General features: G+C 45.3%; 1 protein-coding gene across 4 annotated transcripts in view; it reads left to right on the top strand.

Annotated features, from left to right (window-relative positions):
- Positions 1 to 15485, top strand: part of MATN2 (matrilin 2) — a 165617-nt gene that overhangs the window by 53390 nt on the left and 96742 nt on the right. For all 4 annotated transcript variants that reach the window (XM_081505204.1, XM_081505206.1, XM_081505205.1 and 1 more), the window contains exons 3-4: positions 1337 to 1906; positions 13283 to 13405. In XM_081505204.1, the coding sequence (XP_081361330.1) occupies positions 1337 to 1906; positions 13283 to 13405 (693 nt within the window). The remainder of the gene's footprint in view (positions 1 to 1336; positions 1907 to 13282; positions 13406 to 15485) is intronic.

A 15485-nucleotide genomic window follows, 5' to 3' on the forward strand; every position in this document is an offset into this window, starting at 1 on the left:
CTTTTATTACATAACTTCCCTACAGAAGAGATAAGTTACATAATATAATGCTAATCATATTATGCCCATCAGCTGTGGTAGCAGTACAAATTTCAATCTGAATTTAAAGTCATTTTTGTAACTGGCTTCAAGCTACCCCTCCAACTTCATTCCTATCCATAACTCTTAGCAGTGCCTTCAACACTCATTCTATCGTCTGCTGTATTCATGCCATCTTGGGCTTTTGTTCATGGGTTCATCTGCATGTGTTCCTTCTCACAGTCCAGACACTATACATCTGTGAAGCCAGCTTGTGTCCCATCTCCCTGACCCCAGCCCACTAATATCTCTGTTCTCTGAACACCTAGCATCAGCACTACACAGTTTCATACTAGTTATTCTTTCCTTTTTCCATTAGTTAAGTCTCCCCAGGTAGACTGTATACTCCTTGACTTGGGTCCCCGTCCTAAGCATCTTCTATACTTCCTGCCGTATCCAGCCAAGCTAATGTGCTGTGCAGTAAATAATAAAGTAACTTTGACACTGCTCAGATGTTTGCCCACCTAAAAACTACATTGATAACTTTCTAGAAACTGAAGTTCACTTATTTTGTAAAAAGAAATAGTATCTTGTTTGCTGCCAATATTCATGATCATCCAGTCATGCACATATACATCCTTACAATCTTCCTGAGTGAAGAAAAATGATGAAGATTTGAAAGGTGATCCCTGGCCCTAGGATTTCCAACCTGCATTGGTTCCTTAACAATCTTATTTTATTTATTTTTAATTGAAGTATATTTGATTTGTGATATCATGTTAGTTTCAGGTATATAGCTCAGCAATTCAGTTACACAGATAGATATAACTTCTCCAGATTCCCTTTCCTTATAAGTTATTACAAAATATTGAAAATAGTTCCCTGTGCTACAGGAGGTCCTTGTTGGCTATCTGTTGATAATTTATTGTTGTTGTTCAGTCTCTCAGTTGTGTCCAGCTCTTTGCAGGCCACAGGGACTGCAGCACACCAGGCTTCCCTGTCCTTCACCATCTCCCAGAGCTTGCTCAAACTCATGTCCATCGAGTCAGTGATGTCATCCAACCATCTCATCCTCTGTCGTCCCCTTCTTCTCCTGCCTTCAATCTTTCCCAGCATCAGGGTCTTTTCTAATGAGTTGGTTCTTTGCATCAGGTGGCCAAAGTATTGGAGCTTCAGCTTCAGCATTAGTCCTTCCAATGAGTATTCAGGACTGATTTCCTTTAGGACTGACTGGTTTGATCTCCTTGATAATTTATATATAGTTGGATATTTATGCTTAATACTCTTATGATATGTTTGCCCTCCCCTCTTTTCCCAGGGAGTACCTGTGAAAACAAGCGAGCGGACGTGGTCTTTATCATTGACAGCTCGCGCAGCGTCAACACCCAGGACTACGCAAAGGTCAAGGAGTTCATCATGGACATCTTGCAGTTCTTGGACATTGGCCCTGACGTCACCCGTGTGGGCCTGCTCCAGTATGGCAGCACGGTCAAGAACGAGTTCTCCCTCAAGACCTTCAAGAGGAAGTCCGAGGTGGAGCGCGCTGTCAAGAGGATGCGGCATCTGTCCACGGGCACCATGACGGGGCTGGCCATCCAGTACGCCCTGAATATCGCCTTCTCGGAAGCAGAGGGGGCCCGGCCCCTGAGGGAGAACGTGCCTCGGGTCATAATGATCGTGACCGATGGGAGGCCCCAGGACTCGGTGGCCGAGGTGGCTGCAAAGGCCCGGGACACGGGCATCCTGATCTTTGCCATCGGTGTGGGCCAGGTGGACTTCAACACCCTCAAGGCCATCGGGAGCGAGCCCCACGAGGACCACGTCTTCCTGGTGGCCAACTTCAGCCAGATTGAGACGCTGACCTCAGTGTTCCAGAAGAAGTTGTGCAGTAAGTCCTGCTCCTCTGTGGCTCTTCTCGGGGCATCGCTGGGATGAGGTCATTCATCTTCCCGTGTTCATTCTGTGCTCCCTGGTCCCAGGTACTGTGCTGGCAAGGGGTCTTTAGCAAAGGTCAAGGTAAGACATAGTGTTCTCTTGGGGTTCACTCTCTGGCCAAGAACACTCATTAATAATGATGCAGGTTACAAATAAGTAAGTAACTACAGTTGTAAGTGTAATGGAGGAAGAATTCAGGGCAGGACCTGACCTAGGCCAGGGGCTCAGAGAGATTTCCCTGGGGAAGGGACATTTACACTCAAGCTGCATAATGAGTCAGAATAGGGAGGGGAATTTTTCCTCCAGCACCTTGGATTGGCCTGGCATTACCTAGGTTGGAATTCATGAGTTGGAGTAAGTGTGAAAATGGGAAAAATGTAACTTCTCCTTGGATGGCGTGGAATACCAGGCATTTTTGCTCTACAGTGGTGCTAGCTGTGGATGTTTTCTCAACCCAGAGAGAAGCCTAGTGTTTGGGGGGGACAAGACGTGCTCCTGGTGCCTCCTCACTTGATAGGATGGCAGGTCCCTCCCAACTTCTCCTGCAAGGTTATGCCTCCCCAAGTCCTTGAGCTGCCTTATTCTGCGCTAGAGGTCTTTTCCCCCATCCTGCTTTCCAACCCTACTCTCCCTTCCTTGCCAGACTCCTCCCAGTAGCCTCCAAGCCGAGCTCCTGTTCAGCTCTCCCAGAAGGTCAGCTTGTCCTTTCTCGGTTTCCTGTTTCTGCCACTGTCTTCTCGTCCCTTCTTCCTCCAGAAGGGCAGGGGCCCAGGGTGCCAACCCAGGCTCTGTGCTAGTCCCTGGAAATGGGATGAGGCTCCTGACCTGGTAAAACAGTGTTCAGTCCTGCCTTGTTCACCCCCACTGGCCTCTGTCCCCTCCAACTGTCTTGTTTCTTTGATGAGAAAACAAAAGCGAGTGTCTATTCTGAGATGACTAGTATTTCCCTGGAGTCTGAGTGGAGGTTGGCCTTACGGACCAGACTCATCTCCGACTCCCCAGGAGCAGGAACCTTTGGACCACTTCTCAGAATGTGAAAAAGTCCCTCCATCACCTCTCCCCCGCCCCACCCCGTCGAAGCCTCAGGACAGAAGAACAGTGTGCTTTTGATGTGTCTTTAAAGTTCTCTACTGAAAAAATTGACTTCAAAAAGCAGAGAGCCCATTGATTTTTTTACTCCAAAATCAAAAGGTTTACTTGAAAAATCAATGCCATGAAGGAAAAAGAACCTTTCGCTCTGCAATGTCACTTGGAAAATATTCAGAAGTCCCATTTCCCTGGCGCCGCAGAGGGTCTGGGCTGCTATGGCATGCCGTGGCCTGAGTCACCTGGAAAACTTCACCCAGTAGAACGCGCTGCAAACATTTTTAAGGTTTATGACTTTAAATGACTTCTGCAGAATTTATGCTCCCCCTTTCCTGGAAATATTAAAAAAAAAAAAAAAAAAGAAATTGGTCCTGTAACAGTTTTGACGGGTTTATTCATTTGTCTTGGAAAAATGTTAATGGAGGAGTTCTTTTCTAAGCTCTCTGAATTGAACAGCAAAGGGAAAGGTAATGTGATGAGGGTGAGGTTGTGAACTTGCTCATAGAAGAAACTTCTCTCTGCCTTTTGACCAGGCAGCAAAACTAAAAGACAGTTTGGCTACCTACCTCATTTCTGTAAGAGCTCTAAGAGAACATCAGTATTATGCCATTCATTCATTCGCCAGGGCCCAGAAACTGAATCCCCCTTCCCACCCTGCAGAAGGCCGGCTCCTGTCTCTCCGCATAGCAGGGCTCCGCTGAGCAGACCTGTCAACTGTCTTGAAAGGTTAAGGGGGCCCCAGGGCCTCTTTGTCAACTGTGCAGGAAAGATCACAATAACTAACATTTACAAAGCATTTTCTCTTGTGTTTTCACACTTGATCCTCACAAAAATCTGGGGAGGCAGCACGGTACTATCCCTCCCTTTTATATGACTGTAAACTTGTTAAGTGGATTCCCCAAGAACAAGCAGCCAAGAGATGGGGGGCACTAGGCATTCTGCTTCCAAACCTCTTGCTTGTTTCACCCCTCTTCGCATTGGGAGGTAGACATTCCTCCTTTAAGGTAAACGGTTTTCTGCGAGCAACCTCTGCAGTCCAGCCACGCTAGGTCCACCAGCTCTGAGGTCGACATTCACGCTGGAGTTGGATGGGACGCCTTTGCGGGGGTGAGGGTGGAGGGCTGTCTCAATGACTACCCCCCATGTCAACTGTGCAGATGCTGAGCAAATCTGTAAAATGGGGATGTTACCTGCGGAGTGTGGATGCGTGAACAGATGGCATCAGAAACTGTAGACTCCTATTCAGTGTGCACCGTGTTGTGTGTGATTACAGTCAAACACACGGAGGACCAGCAGGGCAGGCAGATGGCCTCCGCTTTGACCTGCCCTCCAATCCTCAGACAACAGCGATGAGTGTCTTCCATGTTGCAGATGGCAGTTCTTTGGGGTTTCGGAAATCTCCTTTGCTCCTTAAACATTTATTGAGCTACACTCTGATAGTATGCTACTGCTGCTGCTGCTACTAAGTCGCTTTAGTCGCGTCCGACTCTGCGCGACCCCATAGACGACAGCCCACCAGGCCCCTCGTCCCTGGGATTCTTCAGGCAAGAACACTGGAGTGGGTTGCCATTTCCTTCTCCAATGCATGCATGCATGCTAAGTTGCTTCAGTCGTGTCTGACTCTGTGCGACCCCATGGACAGCAGCCCAGCAGGCTCCTCTGTCTACCAGATTCTCTAGGCAAGAATACTGGAGTGGGATGCCATTTCCTTCTCCCTCTGATAGTATAATAACAGCTAATTTTGTCCTGAGCTAGGACCTTTCCATACATTATTTGACTGAATACTTATAACAGCCCTGTGAAGCAGGTACTATTATTACCCCATTTTACAGAAGTAGAAACTGAGGCTTAGAAAGGATAAGCAGCTTCAAGTGGCAGAGTTGGAGTCTCTCTGGTTCCAGAGCACTTACCCTCCAGCTGCCAGGCCTGAGGGTTTCAGGCTGGTGGGAAAACGCTCTTATCACAGGTAAACAGGATGTTTGCTGTATGAAGGGTATACTTCAGAGACTTGGGAAGTCACCTGGCTCTGATCACAGAATGCCTGGTTCTTCCTAGGGAGTCCAGGAGGACTTTAAAGAGCAGATAATACTGATGATAGCTTTTATTCTCACAACAAACCTGTGAAGTAGGTGCTCCCATAATTCTCACTTTACAGAAGAAGAAACGGAGACCCAGAGAAGTTCAGTAACTTGACCAAGGTCACACAGCATCCAATGGTAGAGCCGAGGTGTGAACCCAGGCAATCTGGCTCAGAACCTACATCTTAACCACGATGTGCTACATAGATGTGAAAGAAGAATGGCCGTTTATTGGATACAATGTGTAGGAAGGGTGATTGCAAGGAAAAGAATGAATCTTTAATGGTTTTTTTCTCCTTTATTTAAAAACAAAAACAAAACAAAAAAATGAGTCCAGAGTCTCTGTTAATTTCATGACTTCTAAGGAGACACAACCCACAACTTGAGAAGTGCTAAATGAGAGGCTAGGCAGGGACACAGGTCAAAATAGAGATGGAGAAGAGATTTCAGAGGGAAGATGGGCTAAGGCTGGTGTGCTTTGGGCGGAAGTGAAAAGCACGGCTGGATCTGTGGATTGGGAGAGACAAGGTGTCTCCAGGTATGATGAAAGCAGACACTTCTATTGTACAATTAGAAGGTCTGACCTTGACTGGGAGTCCTGGCTCTGGCGCTCACTGGTGTGGACATGAACCCGGGCACAGCGGTGGCCTTGTAGCCACTGGCAGTGAATTCCTATACCAGCCACAGCTGAGGGCGGGGAAGCGGGGGCCTCCTGAGGTTGTATTCTCAGGCTGCCAAGAAAAACTTAGAGGCCGGGTGCCCTGTGAATGAGGCCCTGTCTGCAAGGTGACCAAAACCTACCTGTGCTGACACCCAGCGTTTTTGCCACCCAGTGAGAGAGGACACTGAATTTAGAGGCTGAAAAATGCATGTCTATCCTGAGCCTCCTGACAACTTGTAACCTGGGTAGGGCTGTCTGTTTTCTTTCTTTCTCTTTTTTTTTGGCCGCACCAAGCCACTCACAAGACCCTAGTTCCCCAACCCGGGATTGCAGCCGGGCCCTCAGCAGTGAAAGCACAGAATCCTAACCACTGGGCCACCAGGGAATTCCCAGGGCTGCTTTTAATTAACCTCTTGATATCGGCTTTATCAGCTTAGCCTGGTATTTAAAGCCTGGAGGTTGGTCGTTCCTACCCTAAGAGCCCCACCTTACCCAGGCACAATGGAAGGCCCTAATGGTGTTCCTGGGCTTCTCTGGTGGCGCAGTGGTAAAGAATCCGCCTGCCAGTGCAGGAGACGCCAGAGGCGCATTTTGATCCCTGGGTCAGGAAGATACCTCGGAGTAGGAAATGGCAACTCACTCCAGTAGTCTTGCCTGGAAAATTCCATGGACAGAGGAGCCTGGTGGGCTGCAGTCCATGGGATCACAAAGAGTCAGACACGACTGAATACTCACTCACTCCATGGTGTTCCTAAGAAACATCTCCCATCAACCCGCCTGGGTAAAGCCCACACTTCTGCAGCCCTTCAAGGCCCTGTCACTCAGTGGGAGGCCAGATCGACTTCCACAGGCCTTGACTTTCCATACCCAGTAATAGTTCAAGACCCCCAGTCAGCCCACCCCTCCTTTGATCATTCCTTTGGTCAATCACATATCCATTAATAAACATTCATGAATGTTCAGACTTCCTAGTTAAAAAAATCCAAAATCCAATCCTGCCAATGAGTTAGTCTGCTCATTAGTGATTCTTTCTCCTGAACACAAAGCCTTGTTCCAGCTTCAACCTACAAGGCCTTCGAAGTGTGAGACCCCTGCAGGCCACTCTAGGAGGCAGGACAATCCCCCTCTCTTCAGTCACGTCACAAAGGCCTGTCCCCCAGGAGAGGAAGGCGCTAGGGTCAGATGCTCTTAGGATCACTCATTCCTCACCTATAGAGTTTTAGAGACAGAAAATTTTTATACTACCTTAGTAAAAATGTTTGGGATTCTTTTGGCTGAAAATAATAGACATTCAACTTGAGCTAGCTTTAGAAGAGAGGGGATTGAGTTATATTATTCATGGAAATAAGAAGTGTAGTGAATGACAGTCCAGGTTTGCTTCCATATCCACTCTCTGCTTCCCCTTGGATTTATCTGATTTCCTCGGCAGACAGCATGTACCCTGTCAGCCCTCAGATATGCTTGCCCTTGGTGGAAGCCCCCCTTTCCTCAATTCTTGTGCCTAAATGCCAAGAAAAGGCTCCAGTCATCAAACCCTGTACACTTAACAGTGGCCAGGAGTGGGACTGCCTCTAACAACACATAGCTCCCCCTGTCATCACACATTTAAAATGAGAAGAAAGGACAGCTTCTAGAAAATAGAAGTGTCTGTACTAAAGGCCCCTAGACACCAGACATGCCTTTATTCTACAGGTGAAGAAATAACTCAGAGAGAGCTCCCTAGCTTACCTGAACGTCCCTCACTTGTTCTAGGCAGAGGGAAACTGGAGCATTGGTCTTCTGGCTTCTAATCCAGTGCTCTTTCCATTACACCAAATTCCTGGTTCCAATTTCTTTTATAGTACATAGCCAAAACAAGCCTTAGTAACAAGCTGTCACTCCAAACCTTATGCAGTAGTTCTTTTAATTTCCCTATTCAACAAGTGAAGAAAGCACAGCTCAGGGAAACTAAGGAATTCATGCAAGGTCCTGGCGAAGCTCGGCTTTAGTCTGTTCCCAGAAGCCGTCTGCTGTGCTGTCTGCAGCTGAGCAGATATTTTCTCTGCCTCGTGTCTCCTGTCTAAACAATCCTGTCAGGGTCTCTGTGAGAAGTCAAGCAGCAGGCTCATCACTTGGGCCTCGCACCAGTGGATAGCGGGTGTGTTGTCGACTTTAGATTTCCTTCATTACAGAGGAGAATCGTGACACGCTGAGAGTTGCACAAGAACCACCTCTATGCCCATGGGTAATTTGATGCCAGCAGCCTGGGAAAAAAGAGAGCTTTCTAGGGGTGCAAAGCAAATGCAAATTAAAAACAGGATAATGATTTTTCCCTGTCAAAACTTAATGTTTGCTAATCCTGAGTGCTAAAGTTTGGAGGAAGTGGGAATCATTACTCTCATACATTGCTGGTGTGAGCTACCTTACAAGGCAATTAGGTGATACCTATTTAAAGCAGGACCCAGTCCTAGAGAAACACAGTTGCACATGTGCTCAAGGAGATGTGTTTGAGAATGCTCATCACAGCACTGGGAAAGTGAAAATGTGGACTGGTTGGGGAAATGGCTAAATTAAATGAGGCATAGTCATGTGACCAATGGATAAAGCAATTAAAAGGAATAAACCAGACCTAATGTACTTGATCACCTGCTTCCCAGGTGGCACTAGAGGTAAAGAACCTGCCTGCCAATGCAGGAGACGCAGGTTCGATCCCTGGATTGGGAAGATCCCCTGGAGAAGGAGATGGCGCCCCACTCCAATATTCTTGCCTGGGAAATGCCATGGACAGAGGAGCCTGGAGGGCTACAGTCCGTGGGGTCACAAAGAGTTGGACATGACTGAAGGCGACTTAGCAGCAATGTACTTGATCAAATCTAAGATGTACAGTTGATTCTCATTATTCTCGGTAATGATGTTCCATAAAGTCCTGGTGAATACTGAATTACTAAGTATGAACCACTGCTCCTAGAGGAAATACAGGATTAGGTTCCTCTGAGCCTCTGGTCCAGCACTGTTGTCAACTGATCAATACATTATCTTGTTTCATGTGTGATTCTGTTTAAAGACACCTTAAGGACTTCCCTTGTGGCTTACCTGGTAAAGACTCTGCCCACAATGCAGGAAACCTGGGTTCGATTCCTGGGTTGGGAAGATCCCCTGGAGAAGGGAAAGGCTACCCACTCCAGCATTCTGGCCTGGAGAGTTCCATGGACTGTATAGACAATGGGGTCGAAAAGAGTCAGACATGACTGAGCGACTTTCACTTATTTATATATTGTGGATTCATTAACATTGAACTCACAGCCAACAGCACTATCACTCATGCCTAGATGAAATTTATTAAACACACATTTTCTCCGAAAGGCACCTCACAGCCTTCTCGCACTTAGGAACACCAGACACACTTCACTTCAGCAAACACCAGCACTTTAGCACTATGCTTGGGGCCATCCTAAACAGCAAAATCACTGACAAAAAGCACAAAAACACAAAAGATGTGGCATCTAATAGACCTTGAAAAGGACACTTGTTCACAGACTGAGAGCAGAAACGAGTGCAGGGCATCGCTTTTTCAGCTGCGGGTGGGAACGAGTGTAATCAGGCAACTTAAATTTTTCATTGCTCTGTGCGTGTCCTTAAGTGATGATGAAAACACTGTGAATACTAATTTTAGGGTTACAAATAAATTCTTACAAGTAGGCAAATTTGCAAATATGGAATCCATGAATAATTAGGATCAACTGTCTGTGTCCTCACGTTTGAACATCTCCGGAAACTGGATGGATCTTAGATTCCATGAAAGAGAGTATATATCAATAGAGGCAGCATCTGTTATTAATGTTGAGTGAAAAGCCAAGTTGAAGACAAATATATATAGGACGAACCCCAGCATGTAAAATAAAAGTCCGCCACACTTCTCCTTTGTTACATACAGTTAATACATATCAAACATTCCCCTGGGCAGTGTTTTAAGCACTTTACCATCTCAATTACTTTAACCCTTACAAGGCCCTTATGAAGTTACTACTATTTTTACTCCCATTTATCATTAAAAAAGTTAAGAAAATTGCTCATGGTCACAAAAACAGATATTTCAGGACTTCTGTGGCGGTCCAGTGGTTAAGACTTCGCGCTCCCAATGCAGGGGGCCTGGGTTCCATCCTCAGGAAACCAGATCCCACAGGCACAGCTAAGAGTTCACATGCCATGAGAGATCCCATGTGGCACAACTAAGACCTGGCACAGCCAAAATAAATAAAAAAATAAACAAAAAAATCCCCAGATATTTCTTTCACACTGAAGTAAAAATGACTGATTTTAATCTATAAACTTTCCTAACGTTATTTATGGGCTTACCAGGTGGTGCTAGTGGTAAAGAACCCATCTGCCAATGCAGGAGACATAAGAGACACCGGTTCAATCTCTGGGTCGGGGAGATCCCCTGGAGGAGGGCATGGCTCCCCACTCCAGTATTCTTGCTTGAAGAATCCCATGGACAGAGGAGCCTGGCGGGCTACAGTCCGTTGGGTCGCAAAGAGTCAGACATGACTGAAGCAACTTAGCATGCACTTACAGTGTTATTTATATCTTAGGAATTAAAACACAGATAATTGTAAACTCAGAACAATCGCAATCATTCTAAATTGTTTTGGTATGAAATTGAAAAGTTTTACCTTCATTCACTGCCCACCATGTTTCTTACTTTGAAGTAAAGGGACATATACTTAGGATATGCCATCAATTTCATCAGAAACTGAGTTTTCCAACACAGCGTTAAGGAGACTGTTCTTAGCTTTTGAAAGCCTCTTCTGTTTTAGCTTTATAAAAATAAATTTCTATACATGAACGTCCTTTTTGTTTATGAGAACATTTGCATAACTTGTACTCTGTTTATACTGATGCTTGTTAATTTTAAATATGTTCAGGTTGAATTATATGAAGCCAAGTAATAAATTTAAGATGTAAAAAACAATAAGAATTTTTGTTAGCTCTGGACAGACTTATGCAAGAATCGATGAATCTGAAAGCTGAGGTACTTCAGAAACTAAATGTGGAAATATTTTTAAATTGAGACATAAAGATTATGGAAACATATGAATGCATTATTTTACTCCAAAAATTTTGTAACATTTTTGCCTATTAAAAAATTACATTATTCTTGGGATTGATGAGCCTGAGACTCTGGTGATCTTTATTACATCCTCATTTAACCAATAACTTTTCCTCCAAGCCCGTTGCTGCCTATGAAAATCCACACACGAACCAAAGCCCCTTCTGGTATCACTAAACCCTCTGCTCACCAGTTGGATATTATTAATTGAGCTGTTGAAATTTCTGTTTTCATAGGTCACTTTTGACCTGCTTTTAGTTGTTATATTGTTTAATTGCTAAGTTGTGTCTGACTCTTTTGCAACTCCATAGACTGTAGCCCACTAGGCTTCTCTGGCCATGGGATTTTACAGGCAAGAATACTGGAGTGGGTTGCTGCCGGAGTCCAGCTCCAGCAGGTCAGGGTTCCCTCAGGATGGACGGCGTCGGCAATACGAATGAGAAGACACAGCGAGTCGTGGTGTTTCCAAGTGTGTTCCAACTTTATTATTTTTAAGACAGCTTTTATATTTTTTGTGGTATATAGAAACAAATGTATAGAGTCATATCAAATCAGCTTAGTGGGCATACCAATTTAGCTTAATGGGCATATGAATTCAGCTTAATGGGCCTATCAATTCAGCTTAATAGGCCAGCAGTTTTGACCTTCATCGAAACCGTTTGCATGTTTTTAGTTACCAAAAGCCTCATTTTGTTTACATCATCTTCTGGCCTGGGGGCCTGCTAACATCTTGTGACTCTCCATTGATAAGGGTTGATCAGTCAGAACACTTTTGTATCAGGCACAGCAAGAAAGAATTCATCAATAGAAAGTTTCAAGTTTCAATTACCTGTTTTCGGTAATTTTACTCTATGCCTTGAGCTTAACAGAAAAGAATGTGGTCCCATAAAGTCATAGAAGAGCAAGCTGAAGGTCAGCTCTAAGTAAGAATCATCAGTTAAATCTACAATTGTCTTATTATTTGTATTAAAGCCAAACCTTTATAAATTTTTAACTATTATGCTTTCATTATGTAGGCTAAATACGTTAAGAGTAAAAACATAGTGAGTAAATATAGACTAAGTAACAGTTTCATAAAGCAATATTTCTTATATTTCCTAACAAGCCTTTTTTCCTGCGAAGGGTTTTGTGCCCTTAGGGGCTTTCTGTGCGGAGGCTCTCAATGTTATTTTATTATTAAGAAACAGTTATGCACATTAGCTCTAAAGGCACAGGCTTATTTATTAAACAAACTAATATGTTAGCAAAAGGAATTTAGATCAGCATACTCTATATCCCAGATAATTTTATTTAGGGTGCTACCGTTCAGGGGCCTTGTTGATTTGAGGTTTCAGAATGATCTATTTTAGAAGGAAATCGGGAAAGGCCTTTTGCTTAAGTCAAAGAAAATAAGAAGAGGTTTTTTATAGTAAACATCAGAAAGACAGATATCTTTAAGGTGTGCGCTGAGGCAGCCTTCCGAGAATCCCTGAGGCCTGAGAAGCCGTGCTCAATCATTCCTCTTTCCCATGACTCTGTCATGGGTGGGATCTCGTGCGCTGGCTCCCGGCAGGTTGCCATTTCCTTCTCTAGGGGATCTTCCCAACTCAGGAATCAAACTTGTGTCTCCTTCATTGGCAGGCAGATTCTTTACCCCTGAGCCAGTTGGGAAGCCCCTATTTTTAGTTGGATATCAACAATTTCATATGACTTAGCCTAACTTCATTTTCCTTTGACCCTCCATGACCCTCTATCTATACATATTTTTTTTTTATTGGAGTATAATTGCTTTACAATGTTGTGCTAGTTTCTGCTGTACAAAGAAGAAGTGAATCAGCCATATGCTAAGTGCTAAGTCGCTTCAGTCGTGTACAACTCTTTACAACCCTATAGACTGTAGTCTGCGGGGCTCCTCTGTCCATGGGATTCTTCAAGCAAGAATACTGAGTGGGTTGCCATGCCCTCCTCCAGGGGATCTTCCCAATCCAGGGATCGAACCTGCATCTCTTACCTCTCCTGCATTGGCAGGCAGGTGCTTTTCCACTAGTACTGCCTGGGAAGCCCTATATATATACATATATCCCCTCCTTTTTGGCCCTCTCTCTGAACCCGCTCCAACCCACCCATCAAGGTCATCACAGAACACAGAGCTGAGCTTCCTGTGCTTTATAACAGGTTTCCACTAGCTCTCTGTTTTACACATGGTAGTGTATATATGTCAATCCCATCTCTTAATTTATTGATGATGGTATTTAGTGTAGAACTGTCTTGTCCAACCAAAGGCTGTAAACCCCCCTTGATGGCAGAGCCTGCAGCTTGTTTCTCTTTGGGTCGTGCTTGCCCCTTCACGGTGTAGCTTCTGGATGACTGTTTGCTGGAGGATGAAGTTAGAGAAGACATCATTGTTGCTCTAACGTCCTGCGTCTTCCCTTTCAGCGGTCCACATGTGCAGCATCCTGGAACATAACTGTGCCCACTTCTGCATCAACACGCCGGGCTCGTATGTCTGCAGGTGCAAGCAAGGCTACATCCTCAACTCGGATGAGAAGACCTGCAGAAGTAAGATTGCTTTGCTCATGTGTCTCTTCTGTCCTCCTCGGCTCTCTTTCATTATCTGGGCCCGTTTAATTCACCTGTGACCCCCACTCAACCAAGTCATCATTTCCCTAAAGAACAGAAACAAGGTTGTCTAAGCCACATATTTTGTGTTGCCCTGTCCCCCACTCTGCCTTCATAGCACTAAGCAGGCAAACAGCTTCCTTGGATTCTTGAACTGCTGTCCTTGACTTCTAAGCTGTTCTTTAGGGGGGAACCGCTGAAGAGCCTTTTCATGCGCGGTTGTTATGAACTCTTGTTACCGAAAGGTGTGTGGAGTCTGGCTGCTCACCACCCAAAAAGCCAATAAACGGGCCAGGTTGGTGGAAAAGGGAAGTTTGCTTTATTTCAAATGCTGGCAGCTGGGGGTGGAGGGAATGCTGGCAACATCTGTCCAAAGGCCAGCCCCCTCCAGGAGCAACCAGTGGGGCAAGAGCTTTTATAGATAGGAGGGGGCTACATGCAGAAACAGCATAATCGGCTCTGACAGTCACCTTCAAATTGGTCATGGGTGGTAGCGTCGTCGTGGTCGTTTTAGGTTCAGTTAATCTTCAGTTCCAGGGTCCATTTGTTCCCATTTCTTTGAGGCCAGTTCTTGGGATTGTGGCAGCTTACATCGTGGGTACAGTGGGATCATCATATAGTTAACTTCTTCACCCTGGAGCGTTAGTATTTATAAGACAGCTCACAGGATATGGCTCAGAATATTATCTATAGTCCTTGAGGAGGAACTAAATGTCCTTGACTTTGCTTACTGACTATATTATTATTATTTGGTCTCCTTTGACGGTTTTCCTTTGTTTCTGTATTTCTCATTTCTCTGGTTAAACTTATTCGTTGACCAAAGTTTTCTACAGATAAAAGGCAGGCAGAGGACATGGGGCGGTGGAGGGAGGGGGCAAAGACCATAGGGTCCTGCTCCGTTTCACCCTGAGGAGTTATTTCTGTATTTTTTTATCTTCCTTGAAGCATGGATTTAGGGTGAGCTATTAATGTTGGCTGGGAATGGTTATTCAAGTTCTGTTTTAGAAGAGTGCAGGAATCTAATTGGTTTGGTGAGGGACACTTTATAGGTCTCCTAAATAAAAAAGGGCAAACAGATATAAAGTGTTAATAGAATTCACATTCTCTTTTTGGCCAAGCCCCCGTACTGGACAATATACTGACATTAGAGCCGCATGAGGTAATCCGCCTCTTAGAGGAGAGAATTACGCATACATTGAGTGTTGTGCCTATATTTTTTTTTTTCAAGTTATAAATAAAGACACTAATAGCCTAGAAAACAACCAGACTTCCTCAGGACATGAGGAAGACTGGCCCACGTGGAGGCAAATAAAACTCAGCAAATCTGACATGTAGGTCATGTAATGCGTAATTGTGATTATACTGCATGGTGAGTAATTAAGCCCTAATGGAAAGCAGTTTGCACAAATGGCTATAATTAGTATCGCGTTTATGGAGCCAAACCACATTTTCCTTTTGTCTTCTCACTTTTCAGTGGGTTGAGAGTGGTTGGCTCGGGGCCTCCCTGCCCCCCAAGATTAGGGAACATCTGCTTGACTCCTCTGGTTGGTGGCCTGTAGAAGCTCAAAGCCCCCAGTCTCTGTGAGGCCCTGCTGGGGGAGGGGTCCCTGTGTTCTCCAGCTCCTCCCAGAACCCAGGACCCCAGGTTGTTTGTTGAGTGGGGCCTGAATCATCCTGGTCTTCCGCTTGAACCCCTGACCCTTCTTTGGTTTCCACAACGAAAATCACTCGTACCATATGTTCACGGGTTTAATGGAATTTACTGGAGGACTGGGGAAGCTCAGGCGGGGTCATCTCACACACTGCTCAGCAAACAAGCTAAACATCCCAGACATGCCCCATCCTCTCCGGGAGCCTCCCCCACCCTGGCAGGGTTTCTCTGCAGAGCACTCAGCCTCCCTCCACCTCACTAACTCCTGTCCTGCGCTTCCCTTCTTTCAGTTCAGTCGCTCAGTCGTGCCTGACTCTTTGCGACCCCATGAACCGCAGCACGCCAGGCCTCCCTGTCCATCACCAACTC

Source organism: Giraffa tippelskirchi, chromosome 6 (assembly GCF_054371585.1).
Source record: "Giraffa tippelskirchi isolate mGirTip1 chromosome 6, T2T-mGirTip1v1.2.pri, whole genome shotgun sequence".
Taxonomy (NCBI): domain Eukaryota; kingdom Metazoa; phylum Chordata; class Mammalia; order Artiodactyla; family Giraffidae; genus Giraffa; species Giraffa tippelskirchi.